The sequence below is a fragment of the Phaenicophaeus curvirostris genome, chromosome 1 (genome assembly GCF_032191515.1).
Source record: "Phaenicophaeus curvirostris isolate KB17595 chromosome 1, BPBGC_Pcur_1.0, whole genome shotgun sequence".
Taxonomy (NCBI): domain Eukaryota; kingdom Metazoa; phylum Chordata; class Aves; order Cuculiformes; family Cuculidae; genus Phaenicophaeus; species Phaenicophaeus curvirostris.
In genome coordinates this window covers 102,134,193-102,155,178 of record NC_091392.1, presented here as the reverse complement: position 1 = coordinate 102,155,178, position 20,986 = coordinate 102,134,193, and the positions used below count along the sequence as shown (strand labels likewise).

Sequence of the window (20,986 nt, the reverse complement as noted above, 5' to 3'; positions counted from 1 at the left end):
AGCCAAGCATATGGAGCTTTTCCCTTTCTAGGTTAAGTCTTCCATGCCAGATGGGCACATGAAGCCCCAGAGATTATTTGCAAAGCTATACAGAAAACTGAAATATAGACTAGAGGAAAGAATGATCCCAATGGTTTGTGTTGCAAGGGAAACAATTTTCTGAAATGACAAGTTTCCTATTCACATTCTATTTTGTATACATCATTGATTGCCTATACTGGGATATAAGCAATTGAGAAGGAAAATAAAAGTCTTTAGTGAAAATTAAACATCGAGAAAGAATAAGAGCTTCCTGGATTTTTGCAGTGGTTTCTTATAGATAGCTGTAAGAAGAACAGAGAACAGTCCAGTGTGAAGAGTGAGAAAGACAAGAGAAAGCCACAATCAGTATTCAATGGGGCCTAACTTCTCTCAATACGAAGCTGCTTGCACACATAGAGTACAACACAGATGTGTAATAAAATATTATTCCAGATCTTCAGAGAGAAATTCCGGGATACATTTGAGAACACAAACTGCCACTCCTGAGATAACATTTTTTATTAGCAGTTTGTTTTTCCTTAAGGTGAGCAAAGGAATGAGAAAGCAGCACATTGCTTTCCTGTCTTTGTTTTCAGAAAAAGAAGGTACAAGACATTTATGGAAGGACCTAGGGAGAAGCACAGAGGCACCTGGAGTCCCTCCTTGTGAAAGGAGATTTCCACTCTTCCCCGAATTCCATAGGAGGCTTTCTCTTCCTTACCCTTAGCATTGACTCAAAAGGGAAAATCAAGGAACCTATTTGTCACTGTATTTGCTTAACTAGATAGCATGCCAAAACACGCATTTTAAGCACACCAGACTGCAAGCATTCCAAGTTTATATGTTTTCTCTTCAAACATTTATAACAATCTTTTCCCCTTTTACATAGAGCAAACTATAACACAGTTACTGAAACACTAGCAGTACTCAAGGATAGACAATATTAATTGCTCAATTAGTCTGCACTGACACATTGGGTTTAACGTCACACTGAATTCAAGATCATTTTTCTAACCTTACCAAGTCAATCTGGAGCAGAGACATCTGCAGTTTAGCTGGTCTATTTTTCAAATACCTGCTTCCTTAACTACTGTAGTATCACTAATCTGAATGGAAGAAGACATCACATACCTCATGTATTTTGGTGCTTTACTACAGACTTCATAAAAATTTATTTAGTTAACTCTGCTTTGCTTCGGGGAAAAAGAAAATCTGCATTTTATTAGAAATAATAGTTTCACTATTTGTTCCGTACTGAAGTTGCTGAACTTCAGTTGTACTGAATTTCAACTGTTGTTGAAGTTTTTTTTTTAAGAAAAACCACAAGCTTGGTAGTTTGGGACTACTTCTACTACCAAGGAATAGAACATGTAGCCATACAAACATGCTTAAATCAAATGCCACCATTGCCTTATTAATGTCCTCAATTTTTTAATTAGAAAAATTTATTTTAAAACACACTTTATAGAAGAATGGCAATATCCATCCAATAATCTCTTTTAATTTGATAATATAAAACATTTAATCAAAGCTGAAGGCAATATTAAGCTAAACTTATATAATTTTTGTTTTGTTGTCAGAAGACCAAGGTGATCATTTACAGCCTTTTCCCCCCATGAGACTATCACATCTGCTATACGGAACTTGCTACACCACATCACAGAATTGTGATTTTTACTATAAAGTAAGGATTATTTTGCAAAGAAATTAAAGAACCAGAATATGGTAAAGAGCATCAAGCATAAATAGTTTTATAAAAAAATGCTGAAGCTAAGAACACTGAACTTTTAAATGAGTACACGGAACTGTATCTTCCTATGAATTTAACTACTGGATGTCCTCATACCAGTACTGCTTAGGAAGCAATGCATCTGTTGACTTTTACAGCTTATGAACAACAGGAAAGTTTTGCTAACTCTTACTGGTTTTCCCTGCTTCAACAGCAGGATATGCCCCCTATCTCTATGATTTTCCCTTGGCTACCTCATTAAGCCTCTGCTCTTCACTGAGAAGTGAGGAAATATAATTCAACTGACTCCGGATTACTGCGTTACAATAAAGGAAATAAGTACAGAGATATCTCTAGTAAATTCACTGTTATCCTAAAAAGTTTAGGAACACAGAACAACAAAGATGAAAGACAAGCCAGCTGTGTAAAGGCAAGGCTCACCATCTGACAAATTTGCAGAACAATAATTAAGATACTAGCTTAAGCTGTAAATCAGAGTAATCCGAACTACACATTTTTAAAAGTTACATCTGTGTCGCAGCCCCCTTAAAAACAAAGTGAGCTCTTCATCCCAGCATGGTGCCACAGCAATTCAAAATCACTTGGGGGAGTGATGTAAACTACATCTTTTTTTACTAAACAAGATGCATGCCCTCAAAACACCAGATTCAAACAATCAAACTACCTGCATGGGACTGAGCACAGACAGGAAAAGCCACAGCTGAGGTGAAAACAGCACAGAAAGCCCTAATGTTGCTTGGAGTCAAACCCGAAAACCAAACCACTAGCCACATATTGCAAATAGAAAAGGAGAATAGAAGAGAAGGAAAACAGATAGGAAAGGATAAAAGACAGAAATAGTTACGAGAGAAATTGGAAAGATGAGAGACAGACACAACCTTAGGAACTCGGCGTGTTTCTTTGTCCTGTGGGTCCAGAAGATGGTGGGTGTCCACACACAACACACAAACAAAAGACAAAAGAAAGAGATATACATGGACAAACAGAGCAAGTTGCAGGCTTTTGCAGGGATTTTAAAACTCGCTGTCCCTGCCCCTCACCTGATCAGGTGAGAGGACAGGTAACAGGCTCAGGCACGTCCCTCCTCCCTAGACAAGTGCAGACATGCTCTCCAGCATTTCCGGCCTTGCCACGGGTGCTGGGGGCAATCACCTGCTTTGAGTCTTTCAAACCATGCCATGCTGGGCCATACAGTCTGTTACAATTAGGAACCAAACTGATTTTATTTTCTTATGTTATAATACATCTTACAGACAGAAAAACAATGTATATTACCCTTTGTGCTAAATCTTTATAAAAGCATTTATGTTCCAAAATTCACCATTGTGATAAACACTGTGGATGTAAGATGATGTCAGATCATTTCAGCTCCCTGTCAAGCTTTCTGTAGATGAGAAAATGAAAAACTTGTTCCTAAGATTACTTACCCATGAAGTTCAGATAGCTTTCTCCTCCAAGTGCATGAGTAATGAGACGAATCATTTTATGAAGCTGTATTCCACGATCAATAACTGGAGTAAGAGGCGAGAGCACACTCATGTTTGTATACATCTCTGCATCCATCAGTCGAAACGCCAATGTCTTATCACCAACAAGCGCCTACAACAGTTCAAAAAATAGAAGAAAACCTTTGGGTGGACTAGAAGCGTTAAACATTTTTTTAAAGCAGGCACCCTATATTCTAGGAGAAGGACTCAGATGATTAACAAGGAGTCAGGGACATGGTTCTGTGTGCACGACCTAGTTAACAAAGAAAACATCCTACCACCACTGATGACCACTAGGTCACATTGAATCTAGCTTCTAACTACTGCAACTTTGCATTGCATGATGTGTAATCACAGGGATGTGATATATATAATCAGCTGCCAAAAAGAGAATGTATGTAAATTGAGGTAGTGACATCCCTGAACTGAGCCTCGAGTGTATGCCAGACTCAGCCATCTGTTTTTCCCTTGCAACAGTCTACGTGGTTACTGGGCTCCCCACATCAATGGGAGGGCGAGTATGTCATCAATAAACCCCTGTTGTTGTCCTACATTTCTCCAGATGGGATCAAATTGCACAATTACTTCTGAGAAGTGTCAAATGTGAAATGTTAGCATCAACTCAATAAGCCACAATGACCTAACATTTTTGAATTTTTATAGAAAACAGAAAATAAGAAAGCAAACATCTCAAGTAAAGTTCTGGGGATATACAAATAAAAGGCTATTAACAACACTCCTAATTTAGAGATGCAAAGTGAATATGAAGCATTAATTTATATGCAATCAAGAATGTGATTGCTTTTCTGTGATTTCACACAAGAGAAAAACAAACTAGTAATTCTGTCGAGAAACACTGACAATTACTAAATTGCAAGTGCTTTGTGTTACTTGAGAAAGCCCACACAAATGCTATGCGCTAAGGATTATTCTAATATATTGCATGCAGGTTCTTGAAAACGTTTTTTTGAGCATTTATATGTAAATTGCTAATTTCTGTTCAATTAGTCCAATTATCATTTTATACTCTAGCATGAGAACTCACTAGATTCCAGAGACAGAAACAGGTCTAGCTGAAAAGCACCATTACCTTTTTAGCTTCCCAACTAACAAAACAATAGCATATACAGATGATTCCCTCGAGTTAAAAAAAATGTTTAGCCTGGAGAAGAGGAGGCTGAGGGGAGACCTTATTGTTCTCTACAACTACCTGAAGGGAGGTTGTGGAGAGGAGGGTGCTGGCCTCTTCTCCCAAGTGACAGGGGACAGGACAAGAGGGAATGGCCTCAAGCTCCACCAGGGGAGGTCCAGGCTCAACCTAAGGAAAAAATTCTTCACTGAAAGCGTCATTAGGCAATGGAACGGTCTGCCCAGGGAGGTGGTTGACTCGCCTTCCCTGGAGGTGTTTAAGGTGCAGGTGGATGAGGTAGTGAGGGGCATGGTTTAGAGATTGGTGGGAATGGTTGGATTCGATGATCTGGTGGGTCTCTTCCAACCTGGTGATTCTATGACTCTATATACTCCTATGCAACAATGGTAAGATGGAAGACTGCAATGAACAACTGCAAGGAACATATCAACGTATCTCTGGACTCAGAATGTGGCATTTGTTAGTGCCATTTAATATCCCTTAATCTTTCCATTAGAAGAGAAGGTAAATGCTTCCTATTTATATTTTTCTATACCAGCTATAGTTTTATAAACTGTTATCCTTCCCCGTTCAATGATCTTATTTTTACCTTGAAGAGACTTAGCCTATTTATCTTGTGAAAACCAATCCAAATATGCTATTATTCTTACTAAGTCTCTCTCAGAATTCTTTCGGGTTATGCTGTATATCTTTCGAGATACAGGGCCCAATCTGCCTCCGATATTCAAGACACACACAGATCATGAAAGGCTACAGTGGCATACTGATTTTGCTCTTTTCTCTCCATCCTGTTCACAATAATTCCAGTACCTACTGTAGCTGCTTTTTTGATACCTATTAGCACTGAGTTGCTATTTTCACACAATTATAACCACAGGGGCCTGTATTATGAATGGTAATAGTCAGCTTGTAGCCTCTTATAAACGTATAAGAAGCTAGAATGGTTTCAGCCCCTCACGTGCATGACCTCAAGTATCTTTAGACTGAATGTTATCTACATTCCCATTTCAGTTTTCTATGCTAAATTTTCACATATCATCCTGATGTACATCTGCAATCGTCTTTTTTTTTTTTAATTCAGAATAAATAGACCTTCCTCCCAACCGTAAGATTCCAGAACAATAATACATAGTGACATGGAAAACAACCCAGTTGATAAAATCCAGTGTGAAATAAAAGAACAGCAAGAGTAACGTTTTATGTCATACTTTAGGATGAAGATTCAGATTTTATGAAAGCAAACAGCCACAGAATATGCATTTCCAAGTAATACCTAAAGTTCTTTACCAGGATTTGGACTCTTCTCTCATGTCTTAAGAACAACCAGTGTAACAGTCTCTGAGATAAGAATGTAAATAGACACACAAAATGAAGCTGATAAACTCAGAATACTTTTTTTAAAAAAAAGACAAGCCTTATTTTGGGGAATTCTGTTGAGTTTTATTATAGAAGGTATAGGAAATAGAATATCAACCTCATATCTAGAGGAAAGAGTTGAAAGGTTACCTCAACCTTTGATTAGAAGACAGATTTTATTTTTTTAGGTTCCTAGTTTTAAAATTCTCGAGCAATGTGTTTTCTGATTCTTCAGAAACAACCATTATAAACATTGTGAGAGATTAGTGTTATCCAAATTCATCATTACTTTTTCATTTTTCCATATACAGAATCATTATAAATTGCTGTGTTCTGAACCAAATTGTTAAAGAATATTTAATTTAGATCTCAAAAGAGGATGCCTGCAGCCCTTTTGGAGAGGAAACATTTTTTTGATGTGAATACAACAGTAGCACATACAGTGAACAAATTTTCTAAAATGTGATATTGTTTATGTTTATCATAAATAGTGCTCCAGTTTATTTTATAGAAAACAGATTTCAAAAGCATAGATTATGTGCCTTCCTATGTCCTATAACAGGTAGGCAAAACAAAAAGCCAGGATTCATTTCTCAAAAGCAAAACTAAATTGAAAAATAACAACACACAAGTAGGATTACTATATTAAAAAGAAGGATCAAAACATAACGAAATAAAACCCACAAGACAATCCAACTGAAAAACCAACCAGTAGTCTAGATCTACCTATATCCGAAATAGTTGCCTACCCTTCTCAACTCTTGCCTCAATATTAAAAAATAAAAACTCACCAAATCACTAAACCTCATCTCTTACTTGCTTAAAGATAAACAAAGAGATAAAATACCTGGTCATGACTCTCTGCATATGCAATATATTTTTCTTCATACCGTCTGTTTGTCAATGTATGCACAATATTGCCCATATTCCAGTCTTCATCTTTCAGCTCCTTAATTATCTGCAGAAATAAACGAAAGATCACTGAAAAGTTACTGCTGTTTTAACTAAAAGCACATCACTACCTTTCTTCATTATCTTGAAACGGAGATTTCCAATGGGTTGTGAACTGCATTATTTTTACTTCTCCTGTTTCCAAGTTTTGAAGCGATGAGCTTTCTCTGATAATCCAAAGAATTTTTTTGTTTGAATTCCACTACATAAATACAATAACTAGTACAATTTGTTTCTCCTGTACTTCCACATATAAGTATGGACAAAGGGAATCCTCTGATACAGCAACGTCATTGACAGGAGCTGCAAGAAAGCATTGCACCAAAAACTGGAAAGAAATATGTGAGCACACACCCATCTACACACAATACTGAAAGAAGCCCTGTATTTCAAGCAACGCTGGCATATGGCAGCGTCCAACTGCAGCTTAACCACTGGGCTCTGTGGTGGCGAACAGATCCATGCAAGATAGCACAATGCTACTGCCATTAAGTCACAAGAGCACAAGAAAGCGCTTAACAGAGGGACTTGCACATTCCTCTGATCCACAAATTCCAGGCCAAAGGAACTCCAAAGTTTAATGACGCTGTCGCTGTTGCAAAAGCTCACAAGTTCATCTTCTGAATGAAAACAGATTTGAAAATTGGTTTTCAACTGGTTATCCACCTCCTAGTTACAAAAATGAAAGATGCTGAAGATGTTAATTTGCTTCTTATGTTAAGCTACTCAATGTATTTATTAAGCACTAATGCTCATACAAAACATTTGTTTTCAGATCATCATGACAGCCTGAGGGATTTGGATGCAATCTTCTACCTAACTGAAAAAACATTCTCTAAAACATCAGCAGAAGCCTTTTGAGATCATTTAGTTCTATTTCTCTTTTACTGATTCTTTGTATTAAAAAATGTGATTTAAATCTCTATCATAGTCAGTGCTATTAGTATATTACTTTTCTTGAAGAACATTTACAGATTTTTATTATTCTTTTTGTAACCTCACTGCACCAATTATTGGTGTTTGTATAATTCACTTACATTTACTTTGGTTAAACTTTCAGCTGTATTTATTTTTAATGCAAATTACTATGCCCAGTTTCAGGACGGGCCATTCCATGTCTTTAGAGTGGTGGGTGTTTTACATTTATATGCAAATGGTTAACTTATTATCTACTTGTTCACATTCAATAGAGTCTACACATTCTACAGCTGCTGCAAGATACAGGTTATTTGAAACAGTCTATGAAGAAGCATTGTACAAAGTAAAAAAATATCAGCTAGAACACAAAGAATAGTCCCTGAACTTACTCATCTTCTGAAATCTGCATGCTAGCTGACAGTTCTCATTTCAGCCACTAAAACCTGTTTATTCTAATAGGATATTAACAGAAGAAAGAACAAAATATGTCAGTAGGATTAGGAAGCGTTTTTGTGTATGCACAGATACAGAAATATCCTGCTTCAAAGACAAAAATGTATTCTTTTCAAAAGTTCATACCTGTATCCACTTATCTGGAATAGCCATGGCTAGTCGATAATCAAAACCCCCTCCTCCCTCTGCAACAGGACGACAAAGAGCAGGCATTCCAGAAACATCCTTAAATAAAAAAAAAAGCCATAAAATTTACATGGTATTGCAGTTATTAATTCAGATTTGCTACCATACAGTGATACTTCTTTACAAACACACTGTAAACTATAAACAAATTTACAGATAAAGCTGGGGAAAGGGGGTGAGGGGCAGGGAGAAATTCCTACACTCAGTTTTGCCGTTTGAATGCAAAAGTTACAGAGAAATGCATTATGACTTTTCTCATAAAATACTACAAAATATTTCAATAGAGTAGGTATTTAATTAAAATATTTTAATAGAGTAGATATTTAATGGGGAAAAGACCTCAATAGATGCCAAATTTGAAATAATTAGCTCTCTTGAGCTGCAGGTAATCAATAGAAAGTAGTCAACGGAAGACAAATTAAACCTTCATTTTGTTTATTGATATTTTGCATAAAGCATGGCATAAAAATAGAAGTCTGAATATAAAGTACAGCAAGGAAGAAAAATACAGTCTCTGCTTTCTTCTTAAATGCACAAAACCAAAACTATTGATTCAGCTAGTCACAGGAAGTGACACTTACTGCATGATTTTCTGGTTTCATATTGATGGACGCTGAAATTCATAATTCAAAGTTCTTAAAAAATTTATTTCACTGTTTTATTATGAAATTATGGTACATAACATTCTCCTTCTAAATTTAGCTTATCTGCGTAGAAAATGCAAATCTCCAATAATTGCAAAATACCTATCAGTAATCAATTTTATTAACTTATGTCAGTGAGAAACCATTCCACCACAATGGTTATGGACTAACATCTATTTCTTCTGCCTACACAAGAGAATTTATGGAATTAAATTTGACTAGAACCAGCATTTCATTATGAAGCACATTCTGGTTTTCTGGATTCAATCTAGTTTTCAAGCCAATTGCTCCATGAGACTAGCAAAAAAGATATTTGTGCTTTAAGTTGTACAAACACACGTGTATGTGCATACACCCCACCCTACACCCATATTAACAAAAGTCCTGAGATAAACCACATCATCACGAAGTAAATGGATGGCATCCTGAGCTAGAAGGAAGAGCTGCTATCAAGAAAGACCCTGACTGCCTACAGGAATCTATCAAAAGCAGGCTCAGGAAGTTTAGCAAGGGAAATTGTCAAATCCTGCTCCTAGGGTTGACTAACCCCTGCACCCACCAAACAGGCTGGCGACTGCCAGACTGGGGAACAACTCTGCAGGAAAGGCCTTGGTGCTGTGAGTCAGCAGCAAGCACAGCATAAGCCAGCAGCCTGCCGTGGCAGCAGAGGTGGCCAGCAGCATCATTGGCTGTATGCACAGCAAAGACAGGAGATCAAAGGACGGATTATCCCCTTTACTCAGCAGTCATCAGATCACACAGAAAACATTTTTCTTATGTGGCATTCATTCAAACAGACAGTCTTCATTGCCTTTTATAATTTTCAATTATGTCAATACTTTCTGCTTCTGAAATTCTCCTTCAATCATGTAGAACATTGATCAATTTTATATTTTGTGTAGCAATACCCCAATGCAGAAAACAGCATATTGAAAAAGAAGCCGTTTTCAACTCAAGCAAGGGAAACTGGATACATCTTGTTAAAAGAAAAGAACTCTTAGGTCAGGTAATGCAAGAAGACTGAACTGATAATTTCATTAGTAGGAATGCTTATAATCCAAGACTATCTAGCAAATGAATAAATTTCACTTCAAATAATCATACAGCTCCATTAAACCATCTCAAGTTTACTACTGATTGTTCACCAGATGCTGGTTTTGACAGCTTGTCATTAAGCTTTTAGCAGTGGTGGTCTAAAACATAAAGCCTTACCATAAGTAAGAAATGAAATTAAGCAGTATTTTGTTTCCTGGAGATAAATAATGAACGCTTAAACAAAAAGAAATTCATGTAGTTTGTAATGATGTCAGATAGGTGCAACTTTTTTTTTACACATAATTAGTTATATGTAAAAACAGAAAAATCTTCAAGGTTTACACAATTTTCTTTTAGATAAAGAGAAAATATCACTGAAGATGTACCTATTCATAGAACATGGTATTTTATTAGAAGTTCCATGTGCCAACAACAGTAGTATTTTTCAGTCAAAATAGTGAAATTGATCTCAATCAACTTGAGTAATATAGTCTATTTACTTCCTCAGAAATCTGGAGAAACTTAATACTAAGTTTCCATTACTATATACACTCAACATTTATAAATTTATTACATTTATTTTGAAGGGAATTGTTAATTTACCAATACAATTCAAAATACGCAAATCCACACTAGGGTTGTTAATCTTTAGTGCCATGAAACACTACAGATAAATGGCAATCATACAAAAGGAATAAACTAATAAAACCAAATCACATTATAAGTTCAAGGAGATGAAGAAGGAAAAAGATAAATCCCCATATTAATTAATGACCCATTAATGAATGGAGAGAAAATTCCCAAAATGCATATTCTGGTTATTTTTCCTTACAGGGCATAGTCTGTCCACTAATTAATATTTCTTATCTCATGTCACTCCTTGAGTACCTGAGCGTGACTTTATAATTAACAGGAAATTCACATCCCTGAGCAAGTTAATCAGTATTAATGTCACTGAGGATGGGAAATTCTGATCTTACCTCTGCTATGGTTATGCATTCCGGATGCAAGAACTTAATCATGTGGTTGGCCATCATTAGATAACACAAAGCATCTTCATCCACATGTAGACCAAAATATTCATTGTAATCTCCGCTGAATCCTGTGCCTAATGATACAGGAAGTGTTAAAGCCACAGTCACTTCTTTAAAAACACACAGATATTTTGCAATATTCAATTTTATAAGCACTGAATTTATTTGTATCTTCAAATCTATCCATATAGTAGCATAACAAGACATTTGAAAATCTGAAATTTTTGGAGCATTCAGTGAACTTTATAGCACTACTTCCACAACAAGAGAGCTGCAAGAGGTGTGTTATGATTAGAGTTGATTAAATTACTCACCAATCCCATGATGATGATACAACATAGATGTAACACCATCAAATCGGAATCCATCAAAGCGATAGTCTTCGATCCACATTCTCAAATTAGACAGAAGGAATCTCAAGACTTCCCAGCTGAAAAAAAAACCAAACCATGAATATATTTTATAAGTTTTAGAAACCTTGCGATGAACTAGAGTTCCTCATTCTCCACTTGCATATACAGTATTTGTACTGGACATTTTACCATTATAATGATTTATTTCCCGTTTTTCATTAGCCTTTTCCTAACAAGTTTGTCTTCCTTATATCTGTCTTTTCCTGTACATAATTTGAAGACTGCAAATAGTGGTTTAGAAATTGTCAACTATCTATATAGACATCTAAAACACTTGCATTTGAAGACATACACTACACTAATATCCATACTTGCCACTGAACTTTCCCTTCCTAAAAATGTTTATACTCTGTGGGAAAAAATACTATAGAAATGGTAAGGAAATAACAGGAAAGGTTTAGTCCCCAGGATATTATGGATTTACAGTGATTTCTAGACATAACAGAATTTGAAAAGCTGTTGTCCCTCACCCCCCAATTATTTACAAATCACGTGACACCACTAGACTACCTAAACACTTACTGTGCTGCAATCAGGTGGTTTAATTAGGGAGTAAGTGGTGTTACATGAAAAGGCGGGGAGGCAGTGGACATCCTATAAAGCTGACAAAATCCTGATTTCAAATAGCCAATTCTTATTTGCTTGAATAGGATTATAATATTTCTCTTTTTCTTTCCATGTACTGCACACAGATACACACCTGTGCATATAAAGACAGAAATATTACCAAATCAAAACCCCAAATTTAGGAAATGCAAATCCGTTCAATTTGAATTGTCTCAGTTTAACACTTTTTCTGGGCATGCATTAAGTGACAAGACTTTTTGTTGTATCCCTGTGTTCCTCCACATCACCCCAAATCATACAGTTCGTAAGAACACTATATTAGCAAGATCTCAGGAACTTATCTATAGAACATTTTATTTATTTTTTTCTCAGATGAGATGATTTGCAATGAATGAATTAGAGAGAATGTTCTGATATTGAAAAGAACAGAAAGGTATCACAAGCCCTGTGAACTAGCAAGCTCGTCACAAAAATACAACACTGTGCAAATGGTCACTGTATCTTTTTGTGGCCTAGCATCAAGTTTGTAGAAAGCTGTTTGCTGAGAGCTTAACACTGTGAGCAAAATCGAAGAAGTATTGTAATAAAATCACTATCTCACACAGAAATAATGTAATGTGTGCACAAAGAGTAGTTTAATTACTAAAAGCACCAGCAAGACTTAAAAGTTGTTTTTCCTCATTACAAACTGCCTGACTTCATAATCTTGAAGTTCTTAAAGTGAGGAGGATTTCTAAGTTTCTAAAACATATACAGAAGTCTCAGAAAGGATAACAAATGTAATTTTTTTCCACCATGGTTGGCACTGAAGACTGACCTTTGGAAAAAGATGGAGAACCAGTCTGAAAAAAAAAATTGTAATGAATTTTAAATGAAAAAGTGACTACAGATTGGAACAAACAAGATGAATTTGTTGAACCAAATGATTAGTTAGTAAACTGATGAGATCAAAAACCTGAGCAGGAGCAGTAGATATTTCCAACCATCTGACTGCACACAGGAGAGAAAATTGTAAAAAACATAAACCAAACTTATTAACCACAACTTTAGTCTAAACTTGAAAAAATTCTATTTTAGGATAATTTCTAGGAAGCAAGTGAAATGTTAGCAACCATATTGACTTTTAGAGAGAAAACTACATAGCTCCAAAATGAGCCAGAAGAACAGTTTTATTGAAAGACACAAATCACACAAACCATAGAGAGGTTCACACTTTCATCCAAGTCAATTTGTGAACTGAAACTGCAGAATCAGAAATTGAAATTGGCAGAAGTAACAAATAGCTTTGCAGAATGCCAGCAGAGGCCAAAATCATAGCATAAGTGAAATACATGCACCATATAAACAATAACTTCAGAACATTTCTAGAGTTATTTTCATAATTTTACAGATAGTTATGAAAACAGGATAGCATTCATTAAGAATCTAATTCCTCTTTGGCAAGAGCCATAACAGTCATAAAATTCAGAAACTTCTTGCATTGCATGCATGACCTGAGAGAGGAAAATAAATGCTGTATCATCGTTAAGGAACAGAACGATTTACACTCTAAGAAATTTAAAAAGTTTAGAACTCACTAAGGCATCATTCAAAACAAAGAAGGTCTTTGCAGAGAAGTCCTGCTGGTTTCATTTTTTTTCCTCCCCCTTGAAGTCAATAGTTCATGCAATAAAAACTGATTTCTCATTTGAAAAAGTAAAATGAGAATACCTATCTAGATGACCTGGCTTCACAAAGTGATGAAAAATCTAACAAATTTCCTATACCAGGTCAGCAGAAAACATGTGAAACAGCTTATAAGTGACACTCAATACTTTGTTTTTTCCCTTTTACTAGTAGAAAAGCAAAATAATTATTCATTATAAGAATTCTAAATTTGAGTCTATGATGAACATAAAATATTTAGATGCAAGCAAGTAATGCATTTAATTTTGTCATTATTGATAAAGAAATAATATTTGCTGTATCTAAAACAGCTTGAAGCTGTAATTCTTGAACAACATTAATGTCAACATTCAGGAACTGTGTTTATTATTACAGATCATGGAAAATGAGTGGAACTACTGACCTAATAAGAAACTAGATTTTTACAACAAATTACAAAGAATTTTCAATTCCTAGAATTTAATTAACCTAACATACAGTAGCACTGAATTGCTAAAATATTACTTTTCACATTATCCCCAAACATTTCAACAGCTGACTGGCTTAAATTCCACCAATGGACTGCTACACATAAAAGAAACGAGCACTCAGTCTGAAATGCTAACTTTCAGTGAATCTGGTATAAGTTATTTTATGAACTAAATGTCCGCATTTGATACATAGATGTTCTCTTTTCACCACTGTTAACCAGCATACACCAGTTTGCCTGTAATTTAGATGCTTCGCATTTGATTAGTGATACAAAACAGCAACCAGCCTCATCCTATGTGGTGTGGAAAGCAACAACAAAAAGAATAAACTCTGTATTTCAACCTCCTTGATGTTCTCTAGGTAATATAGCTGCCAAGACCCCAAGCCAACTCTAGCCTTAAGGGACTAAGTCGTCAAAGCAATACAGCAGGTGCCCATGTTTTAATCAAGGGACAACCCTGACTCACAGTGCTAGACTGCTTTCACTATCTGCACTCCTAATTATACCAAATGTCATTCTATGGAAACAGAACGTGATACAGCCATTAACAGATCAGAAGAGCTTTGGTATGGTGATCCAAGCTGCATTATGCCTCCAAAACAAACCATGCAGACAACAAAACAGAAAAAAGAGCTATAAACCCGGGGCATATGATAATCTGTGAACAGAAGAGGTCAGCAGCAACATGTCACTTCCCCTGTATTGATCTCCAAAAGAGACAGAAGCAGCGAATTAACTCACCTCTCCCTGTCAGTAACAACCAGAGGCACTGATGTAGTGTGCTACTTTTTCTGGACTTAGGATTTCTGAATGTGCATTTGTTCTAGTTTGAGCTAAAGCAGAATCAGTTTTCTAACTTCAGCTAAGTCTTGTTTAAGTAACTTCCTTTTCTGAAAGTTAACTGCATGTGTTTCAGACAGTGTTTAGCTTAGAAGGATGTTACCTGCACGGATTACAACTGCACTTCCGTAGGCAAGCAAATGGGGATAGTTCCCAATTCTCTATGTTGCCCATTGTTATTGGCTCAAGACTTCCTTAACAGGCAGCTTGGAACATTAAAGCACATTTATCTACATATCTTTCAGCCATATCAGCCAGTTCTTCTCCCTGAAGCCTCTGAATTTAAAATAAATATTAGCTTTAGATCTAGCTCCCTAAGCCTTTTTTCACATTTATCAAATATCTTAATTACTACTCCACTGCCTTCTCCTTCCTCACTTACTGCTTACAATCAATTGCCTATCACTTTATCTGTTCTTTCTATTGTGAGGGTTTGTTTGTTTTAAAGATAAATGGAATCCATACCACGACCTTTCTGTTTCATTGGATTAGATTATGTTTGCTTTGCTACCTTTATAGAGTTCATAACACTGGAAGTAGACAATTTATATACTGAGATATGGCAAAGATGTTGACAGTGCCAAACGAAAGACTTGTAACCTTTGATCTTTGCTTTGCAAAGCAGCTTTCTCTTTTAAATGACTTTTCAAATAAAAGAGCATTAAATAACACGAATAACAGTGCATTACAGATCTCAAGAGTTTTATCTTTCCTTAAGGTCCAGTATGACACCAAAAACATTTAAAAAAAAAGGTTTCAATCACTAATTAGATGACGTAGTCTAAAAGTTTCAAGGTCAACACTCCCTACAGCTAATGAGAAATCCTCACTTAAGAAATCTTGATTGACATTGCAAGCTCTCAGCACCCCACCATGGAACAAAGGCTTCACTACTGAAGAAGAATGCACAAGTTATGGCAAGGGGATGAAAAGTTTTGAGAAACCATAATTGCTATGCAATAAAAACTTTAAAACTATTTGTCTTCATAGGTTCATACATGAGTAAAACAGTACTCTGATATCAGTAGGGCAAGAAAGACCCTCATTAAGGACACATGAAAGAGTCTTAACTATAACTAAGGAACTTAACTATAAGGAAGTAAACTTAATAAAGAACACTATGCATCTGAAATCAGAAGAGGCATGCCAAGTTGAGTGCTATAAAAGGCAGGCATTTGAAAGCATACCAGATCTTAACCTCAGAAGTTACAGGGACAATATCCCTCTGAAGCAGCACTAGATTATTGGACTTGCCAAACATTAACCCATTTGTGTCTATCCTAGATAATCGCCTTCCTATTGAATCTCAAAGACCAGAGTCTGCACTAGATCTCAGTGAGTGTTCTAAACTGGTCTGAAATACATAGTCTACCCTTAGGCTAGAAGGGGATGAAGCCCTTATTATGAAAGTCTGAAAGACTAGATCAGTAATTAGGATGGGGTCTCAGTATAACTTTATGATTATAACAAAACTTGAGTATAAAGGTTTCCAAAAGCCAATACTGTGGCCATCAAGAATGTTCTGCTACCTGAAGAGACAATTTAAAAAAGCTAGCCATCACTCAGGGACTTAAATAAAAGATATGCATGAAGACATATCATTCCCAATTTATCTTGTCTCACTGACGTGACAAAAGTGAACTTGACCCGTTAAAAACTCCTCTCAGTCTGTTTTTGGTCAGTTATTTGAGTACCAACCCCATCATTAAGTCTACCAGCTGTGAGAAGAGCAGCAGTGTGAGAAAAAAAAACAGCTATTAGTCAGACTAATGTCTATAAAACCTTCAGACACATAGTGCTTTACATCACTAAGCAAGACAGCAGTTTCCACTGGGAAGTACAGAACCCTCCACACAGCAAAAATAATGTCAGGGTGTTTTGCTTTGCTTTTGTTTTCAACAAAAAAAAAGTTTATTAAAGCTAGTAATGGTCACCGATACCAGTTTTCCCAGTAGAAGCTGAACTTCTGATGTACTGCTTAAACAGCTTTCTCAATCAGAGCAGTTGCCAGCAGGAAGCTGATTCCCAGAAGAGTGAAGTTTCCAAATACCTTGAGATTAAGGTAAACAATCTCACAACTTTCTAACAAAACTGAAAACAGATAGGAGAAGGCAAATGGAAATGTTACCAAATACGGGCAAGCCAGTCATGCTTTTAAGGAAGTCAAGATTCTATCTTTCCATATTTCAAGGTGGTATTAGGTCATATTGAACACAAGAGTTTTCAGGCATTTAATTCTCACAACTACTAAAAGCCTCTCGCACATAGAAAGAACCATATCAAATTAAGATGAAAGATAGGTAGCTGTATGAAAGAAAGACCTTTCACCACAGTCACTTGCTCTCATCTATTTTGAGGTTTTTTTACAGAAGGATAAAGATCTTTGAAAAGGGTTGACAGGAAAAAATCACTTTCTGCACTTTTACAGGACATTAATCCATTAAGTGGGACTGTATAAGAGGTAATAATGCTAAAAATAAAACGCAAAAGATGAGTAATGCCTGACTGCCATAAGCAGTAAGAAATAAGACGCAGTTGAGTCCCTCCATTATTCAGAAATCTGTGCAACTGAAACACTGGAATCTTTGTAAGATTAAAAGAATAGCAAACATATAACCTGGGCACATGTAAATCCAGGAATAAGACTTTATTCTTAGCCATAGAAACTGAGGATTTATTTATGCCACCATAATTAGAAAGCCAATGACATCATATTATTACAAGACTATACCAAATAAGTCATTGCAATACTAAAAGTTTCCTGCCACACTTAAAAATAACATACTTTACATAAATACTTTTACCAATACTTGCTGCAGAACGTATTTTTGCTTAAGCGTTAACATCCCATTCAAAAGTAGTATTTCAGAATTTCAAGGCCAGCCTTCAAAAAATGGTCCTCAATCATTTAAGCAGTATTATGAAAAGTCATGAGAAGTTGAAGTGAAAAAGAGATGGTTCATTTTCATATTCGGAAGCATTTTTTCAGGGATCTGAAGTCTTTTCACAAACTAAATCATACTGGTTTCTATCAGGCAACATAATTTTAATACTGGTAAATATAGGATTTTAATACTGGCATATAGGATTCCACAATTATTCCCATACTTCCCTTTTCATGAGCAAAATTCTACAGACACCACTGACAAAGACATATTTTTATACTTCTCTTTTTAAAAATTCTAATAAGCAGAACACTGGTTATTATATCATGTATTTTGTTACATACAGTAGTCAAGCTGTAACTTGAAATTCTGAGAATGAAGAGAGAATAGAAAGTACTAAAATACTAAACACTAAGAAATAAAACTACCAAAATAGATTATTTCTTTTAATTGTAGTTAAAAATATTTCATTTAACTATAGCTTTTTGGTTTTTTTCTTTTAAGAATAAACAAGTACAGTAGCTTTGAAGATACAGAGGATTTTCCCTTTCAGTTAAAAACGGACTTCCAGAGTGCCATACCAGAAAACACCCCTTCTCGAAGCATTAATTCTGATCTTCATAGGTTCACTGTTATGCAAGGAGAAAGCAGTTTCCTTACCTATGCTGTAAACAATATAGTAGCAATATATATTTATTAGATTTGATTCATATTCAGTAGTTACATTGGGAAAATGATTTTTTAGAAATACACACATCCTTTATTTAAATACATGCAGTAGTTCTGAAGTCCCCAGGAAAATATTTATTTGTTTTTCCCTCAAAATTCTACTTCATCCGTTGGTACAAAGCAGCTCTATCACAGTAGCTCTCCTTCAGGAGCTATTGGCACAGATTATATATAATGCACAATTAAACTAGGGTGACAACATATGCCAAGTAAGAGGTGACAGTCTAACATTTTTCTAGGGGGAAAAAACCCAACATGATAGAGGGTAACTTTGTCTGTCTTGCAGACTCTCCCGAAGTCACTATAACTGACGCTAGGGACACACTGCAGTGTGCCCTTGGCAGGTGATTTCTTTCAGCCACTAGTGAAAGCAAGTAAGAGCAGCCCCAGTCATGCACTGCATGAACTCTATTCTAAGCACTAACACTGACGATCAGCCCATCTAATTCGGGATCAAAGAAGTTACATCTACTGTACACAGAGACACGTGCACACACCAAGAATAAATTACAGTTGTCTGAACACTGTTAAGCTCCACGCACAAAAAGGAGAGCTTTCTTTGGAGAGTATTGGATCTGGGCTCAACCCAGCAAAAAGCAAGATTCTGATGTGTTGATCAGTAACTTGTTTTCTCCTCGAAATTTCCAAGTTTTCAAGTGCTTAGAAGTTTGACCAATGTTTTGGAAAGATCCATCAGTTTAAATTAGCAGGTTAATTCTGCATTAACTGTCTCTATTGTATTTTGTCAATGAATTGAACATGGTTATGAATATATTCACAGGAGTACTGAAATGCCATTTGCACAAAACCACAAATTTACTCCTCAACAGAACTATGCACTATATAAGGGTTTATTATATCCAGTGAGTATCTACTAAGTAAACGTCCTACTCTTAAATTTATCAGGTATAGATAGGACTAGCCTGAAAAAGTAAACTAAATGATATAAAGAAAAAAGCATTCAGTTATTTGCCATAAAAATTGAAGCAATAACTCAAGGATTACTCAGTAAAGGTTATGTCCTGCAAAATGTGAATATAAGAACAGCCTAGGAGGCAAAGCAGATATGTACTTATTGTAATGAAATTTAATATTCCTGATGCTTTTTGCTCAGAGGATTTCCTTAAGTAAACAGAAAAATAATATAAGAACCGAAGACAATTACCTGCAGCTTTAACAGAGCCTCCAGGATATACACATTTGAAAATAAAGACTGTCTCAAAAACAGACTTACAAACCACTTCAAAGCGCTGATAAAGCCTACATGGATTTCAGCTACAACTTGGATAACATTAGCAATTGTACCGTTCACGTTCTACCCAAGCAAATTCTACACTAATAAAATAAAAATCTTTGAGAAGATTTAAAATTACCTTTTCCCAAAATGAACTTTCTTTGCAAATGTTACTTTTATTTAGTCATATAATTAACACTGCAAATAACAGCTCAAAACTTGTTGGTCTGCAACATGCAACTAAATCATAATATTTTAAAAATCTACCATTGATATTTTGCATTCAATTTCCTGCAATTCATGACTTCCATAACTGAACTGAGATCTCAAGCATTTCAGAGTTTACCTAGAATGCTGGGTTCACTTTCAACTTAAGTATATACCTAGTGTAGAAATAGCCAGCAAACTATTACTGCAAACTAAGATCATGTGATTCATGATCTTAGACCATTATTCTGAACTTTCCCCAGAAAGCAGCACCAGAGTTAAAAAGGAGAATGGTCAAGAATAAAATTTGAAGAGATATTAAACTATTCTGTTGTGAGGTGATTTTTTCTCCCCTGAAATAGTATGCTATTACACACGTGTAAGAACAGAAAACAATTATCTTCAACTTTCTATACTCCCTATACAAGAAACCAAAATCGTACTCTCAATCAATTCATTCTATTATCAGCTTTGCTTTCTCAAAATGATATTATTAAAAGCCTGAAACTGTGTTTTCTATAAACCCGATTTCATTTATTACTTTGAAATACTAGTTCCCAAACCAAGACACACACAAGTGACTTCAAAGGGACGCTGAAGAAGTGTCTGGTTCATACCTCTCCCTCTGTGTTTCCTGCCTTAAAAACTGCTCTCGGCCTCCTGTCTGAAGAGCCCAACAGAAACATGTTTGTCTCCTACAACCATACAGTTTAGCCACAGCTGAAAAATGCTGCTGTGACCTCCACCCAAGACAAGGTAGGATTTTGAGCATACTCTCTCCCTCAAACATGCAGAAACCAAAGCCACAGTTGACAAAGCACTAGCCTCACTCTTTGCTGGTAGTAAACGTGAAGTGTAGAAAAATCAGCCTAAAAACAAACACACACACACACAAACTTTATTTAAAGAATTAGCATCATGCCTGTACTTTCCAGATGAAAATGCTGACCGTTTTAATTTGGATTCAGATGGAAATCTGCATTTATTCA

The 20,986-nt window shown here is 35.7% G+C and overlaps 1 protein-coding gene across 5 annotated transcripts in view; it reads right to left on the bottom strand.

The window, feature by feature from the left end:
* The window catches only part of GBE1 (1,4-alpha-glucan branching enzyme 1), a 161,830-nt gene that overhangs the window by 63,037 nt on the left and 77,807 nt on the right, over window positions 1-20,986 (bottom strand). For all 5 annotated transcript variants that reach the window (XR_011338572.1, XM_069870145.1, XM_069870127.1 and 2 more), the window contains 5 exons: window positions 11,300-11,415; window positions 10,932-11,059; window positions 8,213-8,311; window positions 6,612-6,722; window positions 3,199-3,370 (listed from right to left, as the gene is read on the bottom strand). Coding sequence is in view for 4 of the 5 variants with exons in the window: in XM_069870145.1 (XP_069726246.1) it covers window positions 3,199-3,370; window positions 6,612-6,722; window positions 8,213-8,311; window positions 10,932-11,059; window positions 11,300-11,415 (626 nt within the window). In the remaining variant the exon portion in view is untranslated. The remainder of the gene's footprint in view (window positions 1-3,198; window positions 3,371-6,611; window positions 6,723-8,212; window positions 8,312-10,931; window positions 11,060-11,299; window positions 11,416-20,986) is intronic.